The sequence below is a fragment of the Camellia sinensis genome, chromosome 1 (assembly GCF_055761805.1).
Source record: "Camellia sinensis isolate YWXY chromosome 1, ASM5576180v1, whole genome shotgun sequence".
NCBI classification, from domain to species: Eukaryota; Viridiplantae; Streptophyta; class Magnoliopsida; order Ericales; family Theaceae; genus Camellia; species Camellia sinensis.
Window position 1 is genome coordinate 163,215,286 of NC_138961.1, and position 23,977 is coordinate 163,239,262.

At 33.9% G+C, this 23,977-nt stretch overlaps 2 protein-coding genes and 1 long non-coding RNA gene across 3 annotated transcripts; 2 read left to right on the forward strand and 1 right to left on the reverse strand.

Moving 5' to 3' along the window:
- Nucleotides 1-3,252: 3,252 nt before the first annotated feature.
- LOC114320366 (Protein kinase superfamily protein) lies at nt 3,253-8,209 on the forward strand. Its single transcript, XM_028267521.2, has 8 exons — nt 3,253-3,568; nt 3,700-4,146; nt 5,614-5,874; nt 6,354-6,508; nt 6,610-6,689; nt 6,860-6,995; nt 7,455-7,604; nt 7,852-8,209. Exons 1-8 carry the CDS (start codon nt 3,556-3,558, stop codon nt 8,029-8,031), a joined length of 1,422 nt encoding a protein of 473 aa, XP_028123322.2. The 5' UTR covers nt 3,253-3,555; the 3' UTR covers nt 8,032-8,209.
- A 7,840-nt stretch (nt 8,210-16,049) lies between these two features.
- On the forward strand, nt 16,050-16,697 carry LOC114320352 (Tetratricopeptide repeat (TPR)-like superfamily protein). Its single transcript, XM_028267507.2, has one exon. It carries the CDS (start codon nt 16,050-16,052, stop codon nt 16,695-16,697), a length of 648 nt encoding a protein of 215 aa, XP_028123308.2.
- Nucleotides 16,698-22,629: 5,932 nt separating this feature from the next.
- Nucleotides 22,630-23,696, reverse strand: LOC114320333 (uncharacterized). Its single transcript, XR_003649801.2, has 2 exons — nt 23,501-23,696; nt 22,630-23,372 (listed from the first exon to the last, which is right to left on the reverse strand). It is a non-coding gene; the product is annotated as an uncharacterized LOC114320333 (long non-coding RNA).
- Nucleotides 23,697-23,977: the final 281 nt, after the last annotated feature.

Here is a 23,977-nt window from a genome sequence, read left to right on the forward strand (position 1 = left end):
GTTTTGGACTCATCTCTTTGAGACCTTGCTCCTGCTATCCTCAAAATCTGATTTTGAGTAACTTGATTTCTGGCAGTTTCGAAGAAACGCACTCTGTTTTTTCGAAACACAACCAACTTGGCTCTGATACCACTTATTGGGACTGTGAGACACCAGAAATCAATCACACATAATAACAAAAGAATATTTACGTGGTTCGGCAATTGCCTACGTCCACGGAGAGCTATCCACTATAGAATTTCCCGGAGGAAGTTTACACCACTCACACCTCACTCACTCACTATAGCACTCTCACTTACACATACACTCTGTGTTTTTTTTCTCACAATCTCTCTCAGATTACACACTGCAATCTCTTACTAGCTCTTCCTCCTCACCTCATTTATACACAAATGAATGAGGCTTTGATTGGCCACCACCTACCCCTTCCACTAGCTAGTGAGGTTGGTGGAGTGGAAGAGTGGGAGAGCCCACCTTACCTATCTTCTTCCACTATCCATAGTGGTTTCTTCATTTGGGCAGTGGACTAACACATCAAGCTTAATACAGATGGTTGCTTGAAGAAAAACCCATGACCTGCTGGCTTCAATGACTTCTTTGCGTTGTGTTTGGTTGGGGGATTTGGGAATGGATTGAAAACGGAAAGGGAAAATGTAAGTAAAATGTAAATAAAACATACCTACATTTTACCTAATTTCACAAACCTTTTCTCTTTTCGTTTCCAAATCTCTTCCTAAATCCCTCAACCAAACAATATTAGGGACTCGCATGGATCATGGCTGCATGGCTATCATGGATTTATTGGAAATGCGACCAATGATGAAACAGAGCTATGGGGATTCTATAGGGGTCTCACCATCATCTTGAAAAGGGAATGAAGGAATAGTCATCATCGAGATAGACTCGGAACAACTAGTTCAGCTCTTCAAAGGGGAAACACCATCCAATTTCCCCTAACGGGCCCTTCTAGAAGATGCCAAGTTTCTCATGGATAGGTGCAACTGCTCTCTAAACTACATAAGGCGTGAAGGAAATCAATGTATCGAAAAATTAGCCAATTTGAGTGTGAATAGCCAAAAACCCTTCCTAGTTTTTGAAGACCCTCCTAGCCAAATTGTATGTCTACTTGTTGCAGACATGGTTAACCTTTTTTTGAGAGAGGACCTAGTATCCTGATGAACAATTATTGTTTTGTTGTTTGTTTATTTCAACTTAATCAAAAATAAAAAATAAAAAACCATTTTATTTTCGTAAAGATGAGGGAGTTAGAAAAATCGACAATTAAAATCTAATGTATATATAATGAGTCATATATACACATCATATTTACTGTGTAAATCTTTATAAGAGGGTGAAATTCTTACAGTTACAAACATCATTTAGTTAGAAAAAAAATTAGTACAAAAAAACAAAGATAAATTTAGTCTGAAAAAATTCATAATTGTATTATTTTTTATGGCCCTGAGTTCATCAATTTTTTAAATAATATTTCCAAATCCTTATATATATATATATATAACCAACTTTTGAGTACCACAAATGCCCTCTTGAAGAACCAAATTCGCATAAGTTAGTTGGGTTGGTTATTTACCCTCGCCTGCCCCACTTTAAAAGTTATTTATTTATTTATTTATTTTGAGTGCACCCCACTTTAAAAGTTGTTGCGCCAACAACACCAAAGTTAAAAAAGGACGGCGGAGATTGCATCAGCTGATGGCAGCCCCGACATACATCTATCCAATAAGGCGTTTGTAAGTATAATAAGGCTTCGTTTAAGAAGGAAGTTCGCTTTTTAATTTTTTAGTTTTTTTTTATTATTTTAGGTTGGAGTTAAAAAATTTAATTTGAAAAAAGTTTTTAATTTTTTTAATTTTTTTGTGAGAAAAAAAATATAATGATTATAGATTGGATGTGATGTTTTGTCTTATTGAACTAAAAAACTTATTTTATTTTTTGTGACTATTTTAACCAAAAAAACCACGAAACTCACTTCTCAAACATAGGCTACAAATGTGGTCCTAATTATAATATATATATATATATATATTGTGTGTGATTTAATTAATGAAAATAGAAATATTATTTATTATTGAATTTATATCAAGTCTTTAGGTCACTTTTATGTGTATTTATATCTTTAAAAAAAATCTTAAAAATCATATGCATTCATAGAACTTATTATATTTAAAACTTAACATATTTCATGCGACTCTTGGAAGTGAAAGATCTAGTGAAAAAAAATATGATATATAGCAATTGTCTAATGAAAATGATGAATTAAATTTGAAACTGTAAGAAGTATTCTTGAAGAAAAATAAAAGAAAAAAAAAAAACATGATAAAGTTTCAAAATTAATTTAAATTGTGTATTTTATATAATAGAATACGTAACAACCAGGCTATAGCCACAGAGATTATGACAAGAGACTTATACGCCAGTTAAATGAGATATGATTCGAGTCAATTGAGCAGCATCGCCCTTTTAACTTTATTTATTTATTTATTTGAACAGCCCTTTTAACTTTATTAACTTAATAGCATTAGTGTTGAAAAATAATAACAATAATAAATAGGGTTAATTTCACTTTTATTCCCTCAACTATCTTCATTTTTTCTATTTTATCCCTAAATTCTCAATTTCGTTTTTTAATTTTGTCAATTTTATTCCTTGATAGTTTAAGGTTATCTTTGTTTTCAATGTTTTCAGATCAAATTGACAAAATCAAAAACTTTGGGAACGAAAGTCACACGGGAAATTCTAATATACACTCTTTTAAAAATTATGTACTATATGCACTCCTAATTATGTCATTTTCTTATTTAGTTATGACTAATTTTTTTTTTAATTATGATATTATTTTAGTTATGACGCATGCGTTCTTTAATTATACCTTATGTTGTTTTTAGTTATGACATTTTTTTTTTCCTATTTTTAGTTATGACTTAAAATTTTGAAATTATATCATTTTTTCTTTTTAGGTATAAAGTGCATATGGTGCATACCCTAGTGTTTCTCAAGTCACACAAAACACATATATTAAGGTCACATGTGTATTTCATTATCATTCTATAAATTATTTATACAATTATTTCAAGTTCGACCTAACTGATTCAAATTAAAAAATTTAATAATAAATGTATTTTATCCTAATGAAATAATAAATGTATTTCACATATTTTAGTAATTATAAATGTATTTTATCCTAATGAAATTAACCTCAATAAAATAATAGAATGGATACACATCAATATCACCATGTGTATAAATATAGCATATATACCGATCACCACAAAACCGGTTATCTCCTTCACTCCTCTATCAAAGGAATAACCAACTCTGAAACATATTACCATTTTTAATTCTCTCATTCTGTGTCTTCTCTCTCTCTCTCTCTCTCTCTCTCTCTACCCACATGAAGAAGAGAAGAAGAGGGATGAACACCTAATATATGTAGATATATTCTATTCAAATTATTACAGTTCTCCCAATCCCAAGTAACAAATTCAAAAACGCTGCAACAATTTGAGAGAAACCCAACAAAGCACCAAAACAATAATGTCTGTGGAAGGTAACACTATATTCACATGCTATTCTATTCATTCATCATTCAAAAATATTCAATTCAATTAATGTCCCTGTTTTTGTATGTTTTGATCTGATTAAATTGCTCTCAATTTTGATGGTAATGTGATGAAATAGTTGTAGAAATTGAAGAGAGCCCAAAAACAGAGTCGGTCGATGAAATAGAAAAAGAGGCCGATGGGGACAATGAATTGTCATCGCCGAGAGGTGTATTGGAGGTCCCTGTTTCGGGTTCGTCAGACTCCGATAACAGCAGTATCAGCAGTTGTGAATCGTCGGGGTCGGAGCGATCGGTGGTTCACAAAGCTCTGTTCGGGGAGAGTCAGGGTGGTTTGCACTGGAAAAGTTTCATTGACACCATAAAGATGAAATCAGTGAGACGGTTCACCACCATTCCATTGTTGTCTGGGTACGATATTTCGAAGAAGAACTTGATAAAAAAATTGGGGAGGAATCAGAGTGCGGATGATGATATAGATTGCGGTGATATGGTGGTGCCCAAACCATCATGGAGGAGCTTCAGTCGGACCGAGCTCGTCGCAGCAACCGACAATTTCAACTCCGGTAACCGATTTTATTTTCTTTCTTTCTCTGTTTTTATCATTATTGTTCAGAGTGCTCTGTTTTTAATGGTTCAGCGGAGAGAACATTTGAGTTCTTGCGCACCCCTGTTTTTGACAGAACATTTGACTAAGACCCATAAGTCCCTCACGTAAAAAAAAATGGATTTCAACAAAAATCCAAACCCTAATAAAAAAATCAAGATATGTTCAACTGTGAGAGAGAGATGTTTTGTTGAAGATGAATGCATTTAAATTGACTGCTACTTGCCTAGATTAAATAGAAAGGTACATCTGTATTTCTTTGACTATTTTTTCTTGGTACATAGTTTTGTGGATGATATTACTTTAGTTTATCTATATATATTCATTTGCACCAAACAGGGTTTAAATGCAATTTAGTTGTATGATTGATTAATGTCATGGTCTACCTTTTTGTTTTGTTTTTGAATATCAATCAACAACAACCATTCAAACCCGCCTGGGCTTGGGATAAAAGACAAAACCTTTTGATTGGGAAAGAAAATTGGAGGGACAGGTTAGGAAAGTGATTGTTGACCTCACATTTTGACCTGTTTTGTTGGAAAAGTCAATATCTCATGTGTCAGTTGCAAATTACTTCTTTATCATACGATTAATCTCTCAACTATTGATAATGTGAATTGCAGAACATTGGGATAGGGAGATTGGGACCACTGGAACTTGGTTTAGATTGGGTAGAGCGTTCTTGGTAGTATGAAGATGTTCGTTGGCCAATAGTTCATGCACCTCACTAAAAATTTACAAATGTTGTTGTTTCTAATTATGTGTGAGTTTTTTCTCTTTTTTGTTTGTTTGAGTTCTTTCTTTCTTTTTGCTGGACTTTCATATACCGTTAAATGTTCAGTTTGATATAAATCTTATAATATTTGTAAATTCTCTTGTACGGATTAACACAAAATAAATAAATAATAATACCAATAAAAATAAAAATAAAAAAAACAACAAACATGGTTCACAAGTGTTTTATACTAATTGGCCTCAATTTTTTTAAGCAGCAATGAATCTACATCCTAAAGTAATTATTTTAATCAAGGTTCCAAATTTGTTTCTAAAAAAATGAATCTATGCCCAAGTCAAGGATGATGAAATGTTTCATCCATGTTCATCTAACACATTTTGAACTTAACCAATATATTCCCCAAATGGTTCTTTGAAATTATTATTGAGTTTCTCGAACATAGGTTTTCAGTGAATTAAATCAACATCCAAATCAGGCTGGTTTTAGTTGAGTAAATGTGATTTTAAAAAAAGTCTATGCTCGTTGTAGCTAACGGATTGTTGCTGCATAATTGTTAGCCTATCCTTCTGGTTAGATATTGACTTTTAACTACATTCACAATCCACATCAACTAACTTCGCAGTTGCAGCATTTCTAGGCTGTTTCACTAAGTCGTGTTTGTGTTTGTGTTTGTGTATTGAATTTCGACAGAGAAGCTGATTGGGAAAGGGGGTCATGCGGAAGTTTATAAGGGGTGCTTACCGGATGGTCAAGTTGTGGCGGTGAAGAGAATAACAAAAAACACAGAAAAAAAGGAGGAGGACAGAGTCAGTTCTTACTTAACTGAGCTTGGGATTATAGCTCATATCAACCACCCAAATGCTGCTAAATTGATTGGGTTCAGTGCTGACGGTGGCTTGCACCTCGTCGTCCAATTTTCTCCCCATGGAAGCCTTGCTTCTCTGCTTCATGGTGCTCTATCCATCCCCTTATTTTCATTCTCTTCTTTGCCCTGTTTCATATGTTTACACTGCAATTGCACAGACACAAACAGTCTTGATGGTTTTGCTCAAACCAAATATGAGTGCAGCAGACCATCAAGACATCAATTCTAAAATTTGGACACTAGCACACTTGTTAGATCACAAATTATCCTAAACTATTAAATAAATAAACAAGAGTTTAACAACGTATATCTAATATTCCCCTCACGTGCGACCTTATCTCACACAGAGATAGAACGGACTCAGCACACAATGACATGATAATGGGAGTGATAATGAGACTTGAATGAAGACCTCCAGAAACCAAAGATACGATACTATATTAAATCATCAATTGTTTCAAAAAATTTAAAGCCATAGTAAATGAACTAAAAAAAACACTAGATCTCAACAGTTGTATCAGTTAGTTATTTAATTTGACTGAACAAGAGAGATTCAGCATTTCAGGTGCAAATGAGAGTCTAGCATGGAAGATAAGGTTTAAAGTGGCTCTTGGGGTAGCTGAAGGACTGCAGTATCTCCACTGTGAATGCCCGAGGCGCATAATCCACAGGGATATCACAGCCTCAAACATATTACTCGCTGAAGACTATGAACCTCAGGTTTTTGTTTTCCATTTGGTTTTTGGTTTTTTGGGAAAATAATTAGAAATCAAAATCTGATTAATTAATTCAACTTTCTGATACCATTAATGGTATGCTAGATATCTGATTTTGGGCTAGCAAAATGGCTCCCTGAAAAATGGCTTCACCATATTGTCCATCCCATCGAGGGGACTTTCGGGTAAGGCAAAAGAGCAGCCTCAATGATTTTTTCATCGCTAATGCCATATGAAAAGAAAATTGCACTTCTTTATTTTTATTTTTTTTGTGTGCGCACATAACATTACTATTATTTTCTTACTTCATATAAACATGTGAGCTTATTATGTATTGTGATTTTAAACGATTCAGATACATGGCTCCAGAATATTTCATGCATGGAATTGTGGATGAGAAGACTGATATATTTGCATTTGGGGTGCTGTTATTGGAAATTATAACTGGTCATCATGCAGTTGATTCATATCGACAAAGCCTAGTGATGTGGGTATGATTTAGTCATCAAACTCTTCAAATTTTTACTATAATACTAATAAGTCCTGCTACAAAATTCATCAGAAATCTTTTGAAGATAATTATTGTTTACATGTTAGCTATAGGGCTTAATCCAAACAAAACTTTCAAAAATAACCGTTTAAATATTTGTGTCTTATCTTGAAATACATTTATTATTTGTCCTCCTTTCTTTGTTGATCCAGAGGAATGCTTTTTGATGTCTAAATATGTTGATTCTTTAGGTAGGTGAATAAATTTGTTTCAACCAATAGATTTTGGAATTTAATATGACCTTTACCATGTTTGATTTCTAAATTAAATATAATATCTTCATTAGGATAACTTGTCCTATAATATATCCGCAAATCTAACATGACATCAATGTTAACAAACACTTCCAAGATCATGAATCATGTGTTGATAAAAACTTGGGTATTTTATATATGTATAGGCAAAACCGTTGTTGGAAAATAGCAATGTGAAGGACATAGCAGATCCTAGCTTGGGAGATGCATATGACTCTGGTGAAATGAAACGTGTTATGTCAACAGCATTGGCATGCCTTCATCACTTACCTGACATGCGCCCAAACATGACCCGGGTAATGAAATATTATTATTCCCCTATTTGTTTACTTCTTTTTTTCTAATCTAATGTACGAGTAATCTTCTACACACAAACAAAATGTGCTCAATCATAACAAGCTTAACTTGTTTAAATGTGACGAGCCAAACACAAGCCCTCAAATAGTTTAATTGTTTTATAGCCTATCGATTTACACATAATTCTGGTAAAGTTTTTTACAAAAATTAAGGCACGAGATTATAAATTTTTCTGGGAAAATGCAGGTAGTGCAGCTGTTGAGAGGAGAGGGGGGACAAATAGAGGTGAAACAGAAGTCAATAGGAGGGAGAGCTATCATTTTGGATGCATGTGATTTGGAAAACTACACTTCTACATGTTACCTCAAAGACCTCAATCGCCATATGCAACTTGTTTTGGAAGAAAATAATAATATGGCTGCTTAGTAGTTTAGTTTATTCACCTTTTTGCTGTCTGTTGGCACAAATTATGGTTTCTTCCAAGAGTGAGGAATGTTTTCTGATGGCCAACAGCTATATATATTTTTGTAACAATCAAGCATCCAAAGTTGGGTTTCTGTATTTATTCCAAATATATAAATATTTTTGAATTTTTTTTTATTTATACCAAGTGTTTGTTTTATTAATCCATGTAGAAAATGTGAAGTATGATATGAACACACAACTCAGAAATGGAACACCACTCTTTACGGCTGTAAAAGTATTGCAATTCATACAAGTTACAAAGAATCCATACTTGGTATCATGAAGTCATGTTGTTGTTGCAATTAAAAGTCATTTTCCTTTCTAAATTCAAGACACAATATTTTAACATAGCACTTGACATAACTCCTTTACTGAGCAATATGAGCTTTTGTCAACTATGGAATAATGGAACTGTTTTGGGCATTGAAAACAGGTGAAACTTCACAACTTATGAACTTCCACTGAATCCAGTTTGTTCAGTCTAACTAATGAACCATCCTGATCTGTTGTAATTACTTTAGTATCTGAATGTTAAACTATCACTCTTATTCATCTTCCATTTACTTCATATTTGTTTCTAATTCTAGGTTCTCATTTCCTACCCCTTTTATCAATGGCTAATCATTCTAATGTAGATCTAGTTAACTGAAATGAAATTGAATGAAATTAAACTATCATTCCTTAATTTTTCTTATGAAATGACTTCTTTTTTTTCTTTTTTTTTACAATGATAAATAATGATTCTATTATCTATTAAATATTTTTTTTCATTCTAGTAAACCAAAAATGTATAATATCAATAAAATGCATATGACAAGGGTGACTGATACAAACAAAATGACGTATAAGCAATCAATGGCGGTTTTGTGAGTGGAGATTTTTTTTTAATATTATCAATACATATAATATTTATTACATTTATACATGTAAAATAAAATGTGATAAAAATAGATGAAATAAATCAGGTAAAATAAACAATATTTCTCTGTGCAATATGAATTTTCACTGCTTAAGAAAACAAATTCAGCTTAGAACAAGGTTGATTGGTTTCGTGGCGTCTCAGAACATCTCCAATAGAATGATTACAAAAATATAATTGGGTGTGTGATATTTGACAAAATGTATTATATGACAAAATGACAAAGTGTATTGTTAGGTTTTTTCTTGGTAATCCCGTTTGAAGAAAACTCCTTTCAGTTGTACTTATTTTCGTACTTTTTATTTCAGTGAAGTTATGAGTATTTAGATGCGAATCCAACTCGAATTATGCCTTGCAGAGAAGTTTGTGATGTTAATTCTTTCAAGATTGCCACTTCGCTGATTATGACGGGGATCGAGCTGCTGAGTTCCAGAAGTTTATTCGCCTACAAAAATACTGGATGTTGTTTTTTCCCGCTCGAGCGGAACTTTCCGCGCTCGAGCGTAGGTCCGCTCGAGCGGCCAATCTGACGCTCGAGCGGAGATCGCAGGATAGGATTCTATAAATACGTGTTTCAGTCCAAATCTAGGATAACTTCTCCAGATCATCTTCTTGGGTCCTAGGGTTTACATCTGGGGATATTTTGCTAGTTTTCTTTGATGTTTTGATTAAGTATTCAACTCATGGTTTAAAGAGTATACATCAAAGGATTATTTGTTTGTTCTACACAAAAGAGAGAGTTGTTCTTCGGTGGATTCTGAAGAATTCGAGCCTGAAGCTTTGGTGGATTCCGGAATGGCTCATCATCAAGACAATTCAGAGGTGAAGACGGGGTTGGAAGAGGCACATAGAGGTTGGTTCAATTCGGGCATGGATTCGCTAGGTAATTAAGAGTATACCTGTGTAATTCCTTTATATCTTCTTAGTGGATTGTTTTGTGGCTGTTGCCCGTGATTTTTTTATCACAATTAGAGGTGTCCAATTGTGATTTTTTCACGTAAAATCGTTGTGCCGATTTATCTTGATTGTTTGATTAGGATTATTATATACTGCTTAAAATTGATACATAATCACAAATCAACATCTAGGGAATTTCTAGATTTTTCAATTGGTATCAGAGCAGGTCGTTCTATTTTTTTTAAAAAAAATTATTTTAGAACGAGATCTTATTTGATTTATGATAATGGATTCAATACGTGAGGGAAATTCTATGGTTCGACCACCCCTACTTGACGGATCCAATTATTCTTTTTGGAAAGCTCGGATGAGATCGTTTTTGAAATCTATAGATGAAAAATTTTGGCAATCTGTCATGAATGGGTGGATTGAACCAACAATTACTGTTGATGGAGTAACTTTCCCCAAACCAATTGATAAGTGGGACACAATTGATTACCAAAATAGTAGCTAGAATAGTAAAGATATCAATTCTCTCTTTTGCGCTGTCACACCTGAAGAGTTTAGTCGTATTTGCAATTGTGAAGTCGCAAAAGAGGCTTGGGATATCTTACAAACTATTCATGAGGGCACTCCTTCTATTAAACGCTCAAAACTTTAAAGGCTCACATCTAATTTCTAAAACCTTTCAATGAAAGATAGTTAGACCTTTGATGAATTTTATGCGAAATTGAGTGACATTATAAATTCCAGCTTCAATTTAGGTGAAAAAATACCAGAATCCAAAGTTGTGGGAAAAATTTTGAGATCCTTGCTCGATCGGTTCCAACCAAAAGTTACGGCTATTGAGGAGGCTCAAGATGTTGACAACTTCAAGCTGGATCACTTGGTTGGAAATCTCCAAACTTATGAAGCACATAGGAATTTTAAAAAGAAACAAAAAGATACTATTGCTTATAGTAGTACTCATAGAGTTGAAGAGGATTCAGATGAGGATTGTGAGATAGATTCTAAAATTACGGCTGCTTTTGTTAAACAATTTAAAAAATCTTTTCTGAAAAAGAATCATAAATTTTTGAAATCTACTCATACTCATAAATCTAAAGGCAAAGATAAGCTCAAAATCAATTCTATAGCCAAGAAGGAAAAAGGAAAGATACAAAGGAACTCTGAAAGAGTCCAATGCTATGAATGCCAAGGATTTGGCCACTTTGCTTCAGAATGCCCCACTCGTTTGAAGAAGAAGAAAGCCCGCGGCATCACTTGGGATGATGAATCAGAATCTGATGAAGATGAAAGTGACAATGAAGATCAAGGCGAAGAGGGACATAAACAATTCCTTGCTTTCATGGCGGCTTCTGAAACTGAAGGGCGAACAGAGTATCCGAAGAGCCTGGTTGAGAATACCACTGATGATGAATCCTCGGGAAGTGATGATGAAGAGCTTGAGCAAGCTTATGAAAAGTTGTATAAGGAATCTCTTAAGTTATCCAAATTGAATGACAAACTCACTATGAAACTCACAACATGTGAAAGTGAGAATGTCAAACTAAACGAGGAGATTTCCGAGGCTAGGATTGATGCCATCAAGATAGCTAATGATCGACAAGCTCTTTGTGCAAAACTCTTGACTTGTGAGACAGAGAGGAACAAGCTACAACAAATCTGTGCCACATATGAAGAAAAAATTGAAACTCTCGAGATGTCTCAAGTTGCTTTAGAAGAACTAATGATCAAGAAAAATGAATAACTCTAGTGTGCTATGGCTACCATTGGTCTTTGGAACAAGGGATCAAAGACTTTGGACAATATCATTGGGTCTCAACAAATTTGTTCTGACAAGAGTGACATTGGCTTTGGTGGTAAGAAAGAGCAAAAACAGAGTGCTTCCACATCTCATTATACAAGAACTCAAGGAAAGGGAGAACAAAAACTTCAACAAAAGGATGGATTTCTCAAATTTTCTAGAGTTGGTAAGGTAAAAAAAAAAAAGATACACCCTGTTTTTATTTGTCATCATTGTGGTATGCATGGTCATATTCACCCTTATTGTTATAAGTTGTATGGGAGAGTGTCTCATAAAGATGGAAGAAATTCTAACATCTCATGGGGTAAGAGACACTTCATTGGTTGTAAGGAGGTTAAGGGTCATAATAAACCTTGCTATTTTGATTTGCTTGAGACCAAACATGAACAGAGGCTGTGTTTTCCTAGTCCTAGTTATAGGAAGTTGGAAACCATGTCAAGACAGGTTCTCATTGAAAAGGGAGGGAACCACAACGTCAAGACACCACCCAAGAACCGCAATTCTCACAACTTTGTTCGTACTAAAGCAGTTTGGGTGAAAAAACTTGACTTACGTTAATTTGTTTTGTCGTTTTAGTTTTTGGGTTTCTGTGTGTGTGTGTGTGTGTGTTTTTTTTTTTTTTTGTCTTTACATGTGTACTTGTTCATTTTTTTGTCTTACTTTATTTTTGGAAAAAAAAAAAAAACCAAAAAGATTTTCTTAGTATGGTTTTGCAAACTTGAAATTTTTGTATAGTCCTTAGTACATATTGGAATTGATAAGAATATCCATTACATGTTAATAAGTGTGTGCTTTCTGTGATCATTACTCATTTTGGAGAGTGTGTCTTGATTAGTATGTCTCATTCTGTACACACTCTTGGATTAGCAAATATCAGAGTCTTCTGCCTTAGTGATATTTTTTTTTTTTTTGGACTTCTAATATTGTATCTTTTGCTTTTCTAGAGGAATTAACCTATACTAGCATATCATGGTTGATGTTGAGTCTCTTAACCATCTTCCATCTTTTTGCATCTCCACGGCTTTCCCCTCTATTTTGTGTAGTCCAGCCATGAGGAAAAGGCTACCTCAGAGTCACCAACCAGGCCATCCTTATTATATCCATGCTTCTCTGGTTCAGTTTCCATACTCTTGGGTGTCAGCCGCCAATGAGTGTGCAAAAGAAAAAGAAAAAGAAAAAGAAAAAGAAGAAGAAAAAATTTGCAAAAGATAGAAAAAAAAATGTGCAAAAGACAGAAAGAAAAAAAAGAATAAGAAAAGATTCATTGATTGAGGGGAAGCATCCGCCTTTACTCACCAAATACTCCTTGATTCCTAGTGGTTTGACTTTCCTTTGTTGTGTTTAGATTCTCTTGTCAGAGGTCCAGCTTTCATATCACTACTAGGATTAGAATCTAGTATTTGTCAAACTCCAAGAGTCACACACACACTTTTACCATGGGATCTATGCTTTTCACATAATGCATCACTTTCTTTTACAAGGAATTTTCTAGAGGCTATGCACAATGTGTTTTCAAGTAATTGTGCTTCTTGGATAGTCTTGTGTGTTTTAAGGTACAAATCTGAAATTCTCTGCTTGCTCCACCATATTATTTTTGTCGTTTTCTTCCTGTTCATTGTTTTCCATGTTTGTGGTTGTTTTTCGTAAGTGGGAGTTTGGTTTATCATTAAAAGAGTTTGTAAGCATGAACACTTTGATCATCATGTCATTGCTTGTGTGGTTTTTGATCTTGGTTTAGTTGATTGAGCTTCATTTGTCAATTCGTGACAAAAAGGGGGAGTGATGTGTGTCGAGTGCATATGTCTTAGGTTTCAGGTTTTCATGCTACATGTTCTTAAAATCTCCAAGTCGTATCTATTCATGTTTTCCATCTCATGCTTCAAGATAATCTTGTCATATGTTTATTGTTTTTTCATATACTCTTGTGGCACTAATAGTTGTTTTGGAGATTGTGGCACTAATAGTTATTTTACAGCTCATGACCTTGAGAAAGAAGTTTGTAAAGAAGTTTGTTTTTGTTAGCTGTAATGGGTTGGGGTGATTAGAATTTTATTTGTTAGGTGTGTTTTGTCACGGCATTGCCAAAGGGGGAGATTGTTAGGTTTTTTCTTGGCAATCCCGTTTGAACAAAACTCCTTTCAGTTGTACTTATTTTTGCACTTTTTATTTCAGTGAGGCTATATAAGGCCCCGGTGTCCTATATCGGGAATGGAGGGGGAGTTCCTGGGCTATAAAAGTAAAAACTTGGACCCTTATATAGCATCGAGGCCTTTTCACAAGTGGTAAAATCCCTATTAGAACTCCCCAGTTAAGCGTGCTTAGGCTGGAGTAGTTCTAGGATGGGTGACTCACTGGGAAGAACAAATCTGTGCGGGCGTGGCCCAAAACAGACAATATCGATGACGTGTAAAAGGTCGGGGCGTTACAAATAGTATCAGAGCCGACTCTCCAGAGTACCGAGTGTGGGCCCCTGGCGTCCCTCGGTGCATGTGGCGGGTTTGCGAGCTGGCAGGCTACTGCATGGGGACGTGCAGCCTTATGGAGGGTGGATTGTAAGGCCCCGGTATCCTATATCGGGAATGGAGGGGGAGTTCCTGGGCTATAAAAGTAAAAACTTGGACCCTTATATAGCATCGAGGCCTTTTCCCAAGTGGTGAAATCCCTATTAGAACTCCCCAGTTAAGCGTGCTTAGGCTGGAGTAGTTCTAGGATGGGTGACCCACTGGGAAGAACAAATTCGTGCGAGCGTGGCCCAAAACAGACAATATCGAAGACGTGTAAAGGGTCGGGGCATTACAGGCTATGAGTGTTTAGATGTGAATCCAACTCGAATTATGTCTTGCAGAGAAGTTTGTGATGTTAATTCTTTCAAGATTGCCACTTCACTGATTATGACGGGAATCGAGCTGTCCGGTTAGCTCGCAGGGGTCCAGGGAGCAGCGCCACGGTAGGGTCGAGGGGCAGCGCCCCCGAAGCAAAATGCAAAAATGCATTCAAAGTTACCTCCCCGCTCAAGCGGAGAATGCTGAGTTCCAGAAGTTTATTCGCCTGCAAAAATACTGGATGTTGTTTTTTCCGGCTCGAGCGAAACTTTCCGCACTCGAGCGTAGGTCCGCTCGAGTGGAGATCACGGGACAGGTTTCTATAAATACGTGTTTCAGTCCAAATCTAGGATAACTTCTCTAGATCTTCTTCTTAGGTCCTAGGATTTATATCTGGAGATATTTTGCTAGTTTTCTTTGATGTTTTGATTGAGTATTCAACTCATGGTTTAAAGAGTATACATCAAAGGATTATTTGTTTGTTCTTCACAAAAGAGAGAATTGTTCTTCGGTGGATTCTGAAGAATTCGAGTCTGAAGCTTTGGTGGATTCCGGAGTGACTCATCGTCAAGACAATTCTGAAGTGAAGACGGGGTTGGAAGAGGCACATAGAGGTTGGTTCAATTCGGGTGTGGATTCGCTAAGTAATTGAGAGTATACATGTGTAATTCCTTTATATCTTCTTAGTGGATTGTTTTGTGGCTGTTGCCCGTAGTTTTTTTTATCACAATTGGAGGTGTCCAATTGTAATTTTTCCGCGTAAAATCGCTGTGTTGATTTGTCTTGATTGTTTGATTGTGATTATTATATACTGCTTAAAATTGATACAAAATTACAAATCAACATCTAACATTTAGGGAATTTTTAGATTTTTCATGTATGAAAAGTGAAACTTAATGTATGAAAAGTGACAAACTTAATGTATTATATGACAAAATGACAAAGTGCATCTCCAATAGCATCTCCAAAGTGTTTTATACGACAAAATGCATGAAAAGTGAAACTTAATGATATTTGCTAAGTATTTGTTAGTATAGAGAGTGATTGTGTGCTCCAATAATATAATTAGGTGTGTTAAAATATATATTATGTAAGAAATGAGATTTACTAAAATATTTATGATTAATTGTAGTGCATAATTAGTTCTGAATTAAAATTTAAAACCAATCATAATTGGGTTAATTTTAAATTTAGTGTGAAACCAAACTAAATCGACTGATGAACAACCCCTACTATATTATGAACCAACTAAATTACTAAAAATAAGTTACAAGATTATAATAATAATTCATGTAATGTACTGAGGTTATTTCGAATCCTTTGAAAATTTGTTTTAAAAATAAAAGTAAAAATAATCAGAAAATAAAAATGCTGGGAAGTCAAAACCCCATATCATTGATTGGATAAATACTGTCTATAGTTTGGGCCTTTGGTTAAGCCATCAGCCCGAAATCGTCTTTTTCGTCAAACAACCCCCACTCTCTGTAAACCCCTCCATTTACTCTCGCACAGAGAGAGAGAGAGAGAGAGAGACATGGGGACAGATGCGATGCTACAATTGACCATGTTATTGCTAACCCTAGCCTTGTTCTTCGGCATGCTCAATTTCCCTAAAAAAGCCCTCACCAAACTCCGATCCAGGGGCCGAACCACCGCCCTCTCTAACCGCCACTTCGTCCAGGGCGCCCAGCTCTTAGCCCGAGCCCGATCCGCCCGCAACCGCACCACCTCCATCAACCTCGCCAAGGACGCGGTCTTCGAAGCCGACAAAGCCCTTTCTCTCGATCCCAAGGACGCCGCCTCTCTCATCCTCAAGGCCCTGGCCCTCGATCTGATGGGCCACAAGTCCTCCGCCCTCAGATCTCTCGACGCCGCCCTCTCTCCGCCGGCCGTCAAGTCTCTGTCGGAGAGGGAGAAAGGAGACGCGCTCTTCAAGAGGGCGGAGCTGCACGTGGCGGTGAACAAGCGGAGGAGACTTGACTCGGCCGTGGAGGATTTGCTGGCGGCGGTCAGGCTCAGCTCCGATAACGCCAAGGCGTACTGTTTGTTGGGACAGTGTTATGAGATGAAGGGGATGAGTGATGAGGCCAGGAAGGCCTTCGATCAGGCCCTCAGGGTCGACCCTGGCTCGCCCGCGGCTCGTCAAGGTTTGGACCGTTTGGCACATCCGCCAAGTGGTTGAGCTTGGCACTCCCTTTGATAAGAAGAATCATTGTTAGTTAATGTCATTGATCTGACGGCTGAGTTTTGTTGTAACTTTAAAACTTGTATTATAAATTTTGTTTTTCTTTTTTTTTTCTTTTTTTTTTTTAATCGCTTCCCTCGTAGCCATAAGCAAATAAGCTATTCCTTTGCCTAATTTTGTGTCCGCCCCCTCCCCCTCCTTTTTTTTTTTTTTCTTTTTTTTTTTTTTTTTTTTTTTTTTGACATTTTTCAAACTGTTAAAGTCTTATTTAGAAGGGCTTCCAGTTCAAAAATCCAAAATTAAGGCTCTGTTTGGCACAATTTTTAAATTATAGTTCTACCTATTGATTTGAGTGTTTTGCTTGTTTTGAGCTTTCAAATCATAATTCTACATCTATTTTTCAAAACAACCATGCTAAATACCCCCACTGGGGGTCGACCCCCAGTGAGGTGGCGGGCCATGATTCGCTGAAAATCAAAAAAAAAAAAAAAAAAAAACAGTTTTTTTTTTTTTGGCCAATGGGAGGGCAACACACACGACCCCCCAGTGACCCCCACTGGGGTCTGAGGCATTTTTGTTTTCAAAACTCAATTTGAAACATAATTATTACTTTTTAAAAGTTATAACCAAACACATAATTCAAAACTCAATTCAAATTAATATTTTAATTTTTTTAATATTTTAAATATTTAAATATTTTTAAAATATTTTAATTTTGTTAAGATTTTAAATATTTTAATATTTAAATATGTTACGATTTTTTTAATTTTTTGAATATTTTTAAATATTTTAATTTCAAAATATTACAATTTTAATTTTTAAAATTTTAAAATATTTTATAAAAATAAATTCAAACTCTATTTTATAAAAATATTTTTAAATATTTTAATTTTTTTGTTATATATTTGGTTACGATTTAGTGTAGAGTTATGAAAGTAGTATGGAGTTTCGAGTTATGCATTTGGTTATGAGTTTTAAAAATAATTTTCTAATTGAGTTTGTTTTATGTGTTTGGTTACAATTCAAGTGTAGAGTTGTTTTTAAATTTAAAATATTAACATTTTAAATTATTTAAATTTTTTGAATATTTAAATTATTTAAATTTTTATGATTTAAATTTTTTGAATATTTATTTTAATTTTTTACTTATTAAATTTTTTAGATTATTTAAATTACTTAAATATTCATATTTAAAAAATTTTGAATATTTATTTTGAAAAAAAAAATATTTCCTTTGCAGTATTTTCAATTAAAAAATTGATTAATATTATTTTTTGTTAATAATAAATTTTTTTAATTGAATTTTAAAAGGAGTTTGGTTATGAGTGTTGATCAGAATTTTCATGAGTGTGAAAGTAGTATGTTTTGTTATGAGTTATAATAATTTGAATTAAGTTTTAAAAACTTTTTCCAAAACTTATAACCAAACAAATTTTCTTACTTCACATGTCAAATCAAACTTTCAAAATTCAATTTCACACTCAATTCAAAACTCAATTCAACACTCTATTTAAAAAGTATAACCAAACAAATTTTCTACACTCAAATCATAATTCCACAACTCACAAACTCAAAATACAACTCATACTCTCAAATCATATTTACAAAACTCGACCAAACGCAACTTACTTTTTTTTATAAAAAAATATTAGGAATCTCAAATGTTTTGTCAAATATTTCACATTGATGAAAAACTTATATCATGTGAATCCCACACCCATGTATGTTAAAATCTTATTTAAAAGGGCTTGCGGTTCAAAAATTCAAAATTAAAATTTTTTTATAGAAAAAAAAAATTAAGAATCTCAAATGTTTTACCAAATGTTTCACATGGATGGGCTTCACACCCATGTGAGACATTTGGTAGAACATTTGGAGTCTCTAACATTATTCTTTTTTTTGTTCAAAGATTTAGGCGTAAAAAAATTAGTTCAAAATATACCTGGTTATTAGAGCTGCAAATGAGCTGAACCAAGCAAAGCCGAGTCGAGTTTTAGTATGTTTAGACTTGTTTATTAAGATTTTAACGAACTCAAGCTCAAGTTCGAACTCAATAAAAATTTAATGAACCGAGTTGGCTTGAGCTTGACTCAAGCTCGAGCCTATTCACAAGCCTTAACAGGTCAAAAAATTTATAAATTTATAAATTCATACTGAAACTAAAGTTACAACTAAAATTTTGATTATACAATTATATATCAAAACACCCACATACACTCTCTCTCATTTAACTCTAACCCCTCTCTCTCTCTCTCTCTCATCTTCAAAGTCTCCCTTTATCCGTCACGCCCGTAGCTCTCTCTCTCTCCCTCTGTCGCCGCCAATTTGTACCACTTCTAGATCAGAGATTTCAATTCTTCGAAGCTTCTGACAACGAGCTTGGTCTTCCTCCATCGAATACGACGACGAGCTTGGTCTTCTAACGACGACCTTTTCTTTCTCTCTTGGCTTGTTACCGTCTTCAGTCATAGCTTCGCGTACTTCCTAAGCTTCCCGTCGACCAGATCTCCTTGTCCTTTAATAGATCTAAGCCACATCACACCGTCGCCGACAATCTTATCACCGTAGTTAGAGATGTAAGAAAAACCAACAAAACCGATTGAACCGGACCAAACTAGCTATATTTGGTCTGTTTTTTAACAAGAATCAGTCTGTGCGATTTTTAAATTTGAATTTTTGAGATTTTTGGTTCAGTATCGATTTAAGCATCTTGTGCACCAATCTAAACCGAAACCGACCGCTTCAGCATATATTTCATTTTTAATAAATATAATTTAATAATATAATGATATTAATAAGTATAATAAATTATTAACCTTAATTAATTAACTTTATCATCTTTATAACCTAAATTTGTAAACTCTTATTATATATAATCTTAACTCTAACTTATTATTCTTGAAACCTTAGTATTTTAAAGCCTTTTTTTTTTATTAATTTAGGAATTGAAAAGTATGTATTAAATTGGATATGTTTGGAATGATAGACAAATTACTAATTTAAGATTTTTATATAGATTAATAATTATATTTAAAAGTGGCTTAAGTTTAAAAAATCCTAAACCAATTAAACAGTACCAAATCGAACCGTTTCAATTGGTTCGGTTTTGATTCGGCTCGGTTCGGTTCAGTTTGATGGAAAAAAACGATCTGTATCGATATTCAAAATAATAAAACTGACATTATCGATTTGGTGTAAATTTTTATCTAAATACCGATTGTATCAAACCGATTACAATCCTAACTGCATTGCTTTGATCCGCGATAGTGGGAGTCGGAGATGCGGCAATGGGAGATGTGAGAAGAGAGAGAGACAGAGATATGAGTGATGGTGATGAATAACATGCTCAGGCAACTTGCAGATTGCAGTTGACCAAATCAAAGCTTCAAGGTTTTTGTTTATATAATTCATTATTTTATTCCAAGTTATATATAAATATTATTCATTCATCAGGTCAAGATAACATTACATTATTGTGATTTGTACGACGCAAATAGAGAGTTGGAGTTTGTTAAGGTCTTGATGGCAATGGCTCAGGCTTCTATGGTATTCAAGGTTTATATGACTTTCATTATGAAAAATGCTTGCTACCCCCAGCTGGGGGTGACACCCAGTGAGGTGTGCTGGGGGTTGGTCCGGAAAAACTGTTTTTTTTTTTTTTTTTTTTTTTTTGATTTCTGACCAGTGGGGGCGCGCCACGTCACTGGGGGCGCGACCCCCACTGGGGGTATGAAGCAAGGTTGCTTTCATTATACATACATGTCAAGTTTTGATCTAAATATTGATCATAACAATCTTTTCTTTTCTTTTTTCTTTTTTGTTTGGATTTACTCAGGGTAATAAAGAACACACACTCTCTATGTCTCCCAAGAAGTTGAAGCAAGATTTTTAAGATTATTATAAGGGCAAATTATCTAGGGCTGTTCAAAAATTCGTTCAAACCGGTAATCCGGACCGAATCAGACCGAATCATACGGTTTGGTTCGGTTCTATTAAGAATTGGTTCGGTTTCGAATTAAGAAATATGAGAACCGTAAAAACAGTTCGGTTAACGGATTTTATGAAAAAATCGCGGTTCGAACCGAACCGAACCGAACCGAATTTTAAAAGATATATATATATATATATAATATAATATCAAATTTTATTTTTATTAATTGGTTTTTTATAATTTTAATGATATTAGGATGATATAGATATGTAATATTAAGTAATGCCTTAATATTGTTAGTTTTTATCATGAGTTAAATGTAATTAGTTGGAGTAATTATTTTGCTAATATTAACAATTTATTCTTGTAAATAGAAATTTTTAGAACCGTAAACCAAACCGAAACCGAACCGTTTTTTCAGTTTGGTTCTGGTCCGGTTTTACAAGTGTAACGGTCTAGTCTGGTTCTCAAAATCACAGAACCGTTAGGATCGGTTCGGTTCTTGAATTTTCTTAAAGCCGAACCAATCCGAACCGTGTATACCCCTAAAATTATCTACACTCTTTAAGGTTTAGTTAAATTACAGATTCTCTACTGAAATTTCAAAAATTACATCCTGTCTCTTGATATTCATATTCGCATAACAATTTAACTCTTATCGTGAACTAAACGTTAAAAATGGTTACAAAAACATGCTAACATCATCAAAATATATATTGATGAACGATATTACTCCTAGTATTTTTCCAAAGCACCAAAGAGCCTGAGTTAACTTGAAATTCCTTTCATAAATCAATAAAATTTATAAAAGAATTAGGTTAGATAGAAAGAAAAAAAAAATTAAGTTTTTGGAACCATGTTTGGTTTGTTGTTTAGAAAAAAAAAATTCAGGAATTTTTTTTTTTTTTGAAAAAATGAACACTAATTTAGTGCCATTTTGGGAACATGGTAAAAAGCCACGTTTTTGGACAAAATGTCCAAAAACGTGGCTGCCAAAAAAGCCAGAAAAGCCATTTGGCAAGTGCAAAAAACGCAACCATAAAATTACAAATTAGGACCTATGAAAAAAAAATAAAAAAATAAATCTCTTATGTTGGGTAAGGGTATTTTGGTCATTTTAATTTGATTTGACACCATAAATAAATATTAAACTAAAAAGTAAAAAGTTAGCTTTTTACCAACTTCCCAAATCACTTCCAAAAAAGCCAAAAAACTTGATAAAAAGCCAAAAGCCAGCTTTTTACCAACTTCCCAAAACAACCTTAATAAAAATAAATATGAAAAAATATATTTAATTTGTAAAAAGAATTTCTAACCAATCAAACGGTAAAATTATATAAAAATGATGATTATATTTTATTTTTTATTTTTCAACCAAATTAATTTTTAATTTTTTAAAAAAAATTCTAAAACAAATTTCTAAAAATCAAACCAAACATAACCTAAGAATCTTTTGATAAGTCATTTCTTGCGTTGGTAACTTATTTAATTATTTATTTTATGATATTTTCACCATCTGATAAGTGTTTTTCTATTTTAATTTTGCATTTCATAACTTATTCAATTAATTAATTTTGTATTCACAACTTATTTAGTTAATTTAATATTATTTTTTGGGGGGTGAACAATTATTTTCTGGGTAATAAGTAAGTACCATGGAATCCTCTTCAACATGGAAGGAATGAAAAAAAAGCACTCAAGTTACTTGAAATTGAAATATTAGCTTAGAAAAATTCAATACATTATCTTATTTTTTTTATATTCAATGAATTTTTAAAAAAAATTTGCACAAATTTTATACTTTTAAAATATATCTAAATTAAATTGATCTAATCTAGATATAATTAGGGATGAACATGGTCTGGATTGGTCCAGAATGAGATAAAACCAAGACCAATTCGTTATCTACAATTCCTGAAAAATTGGAACCAATCTAATCCGTTTAAATTGTGAAACCAATCCGTTTAAATACGGATTGAATCGATTTAGGAACATAAATTTACATAATTAAATAACAAAAAATATATACATAAAATATTTTAATTTCATAAAAACATAAACATAATTGAATCCAAATTACTTTTTTCTCCACCAACGCACACTATTCTTTTCCGCCAAAAGCTACAGCACTTAACTCTAAAAATAAAATAATTAAAATCCACAAAACAACCCACACTAACCACAACAAATTCCCAAGTGCTACACTGTCAAAATAACTTCACTCATGCTGCTGCACTTTATAATTCCACCAAAAACAACCACACTCCTCTTTTCAACAACCCACACAATCCAATGCCAAGACCCACGCTGACAACCAATGTTTCATCACTGTTCCTGACAACACTGTTGCACTCCCAAACCAATGCTGCACTTTTCATCTCCGAGACAAAACCAACCCACCTCTCCTGGCCGGAAAGCTCTCTTTACGGAAAACTATAGGGATTCAAGTTCGGGAAACAACCCAATACATAGCCGAGCATCATAGTTCGGAAAAAAAAGCCACCTTAGCAAAATTAAAAATCTAAAAAAGAAAAGGTGAGAAATCTATGGGGATTCAAGTTTATTAGAAAAAGAGCAAGAAACAGACATAATCGATTTGAAGAAAACGGACACCTCAGCGAAACATTTTACTTACATTTACCGAATCCATTGAAGAAAAGATTAACAAAAATGAGATGAACAATCGATTTGAGAGTGTAGAGTTCACTGCATATCTCTGATCTGAGATTAAGTCCACCGATCTGGTATGAAATCCACAAAAAAGTAACAGAGTGTTAGAGACACAGAGAGAGAGAAAGAAGGCGCTAGCTTACTGAGTCTAAGAAGAAACAAACAAAAAAAAAGTGTCACCGTGAGAAAGAGAGCTCACCAAAAAAGAGATAGAGAAAGAGACCAAGCCGCTACCGATCTAATCTAAGATGGAAATCCACCGATCTGATCTGAAATTAAATCATAAGAATAAAAAGAGAACTCACTCTGAGAAATAGAAGAGAGAGAAAGAGTACCGACAGAGAGATGAGAGTCTGAGAGACAGTAGCATGTGATGTGTTGAATTAGGGTTAGGGTTTAGCTTTTATATGAAATAAGAAATGATATTATGTTGAAGGATCTATAATATAAATATAGACTATTTGTATACGGTCTAGGACCGTGAGATTCAATTAGGAATCAATCTGTGGCCTACGGATTTTAAAATTTATAATCCGGAACCGAACCACGGATTCAAAAACCAATCCAAACCTACCGGATTAGACTGAACCGGATTGGATTACGAATTATATGGATTTCTTGTTCAGCCCTAGATATAATAGTGGAAATAAAAATGAAAAATTATATTCATATATAA

Coding starts and splice junctions, on each gene's coding strand:
- LOC114320352 (XM_028267507.2), top strand. CDS start 16,050: ATGGGGACAGATGCGATGCTACAATTGACCATGTTATTGCTAACCCTA.
- LOC114320366 (XM_028267521.2), top strand. Junction 6,690..6,859: donor CCCATCGAGGGGACTTTCGG/GTAAGGCAAAAG, acceptor TAAACGATTCAG/ATACATGGCTCCAGAATATT. Junction 6,996..7,454: donor GACAAAGCCTAGTGATGTGG/GTATGATTTAGT, acceptor ATATATGTATAG/GCAAAACCGTTGTTGGAAAA.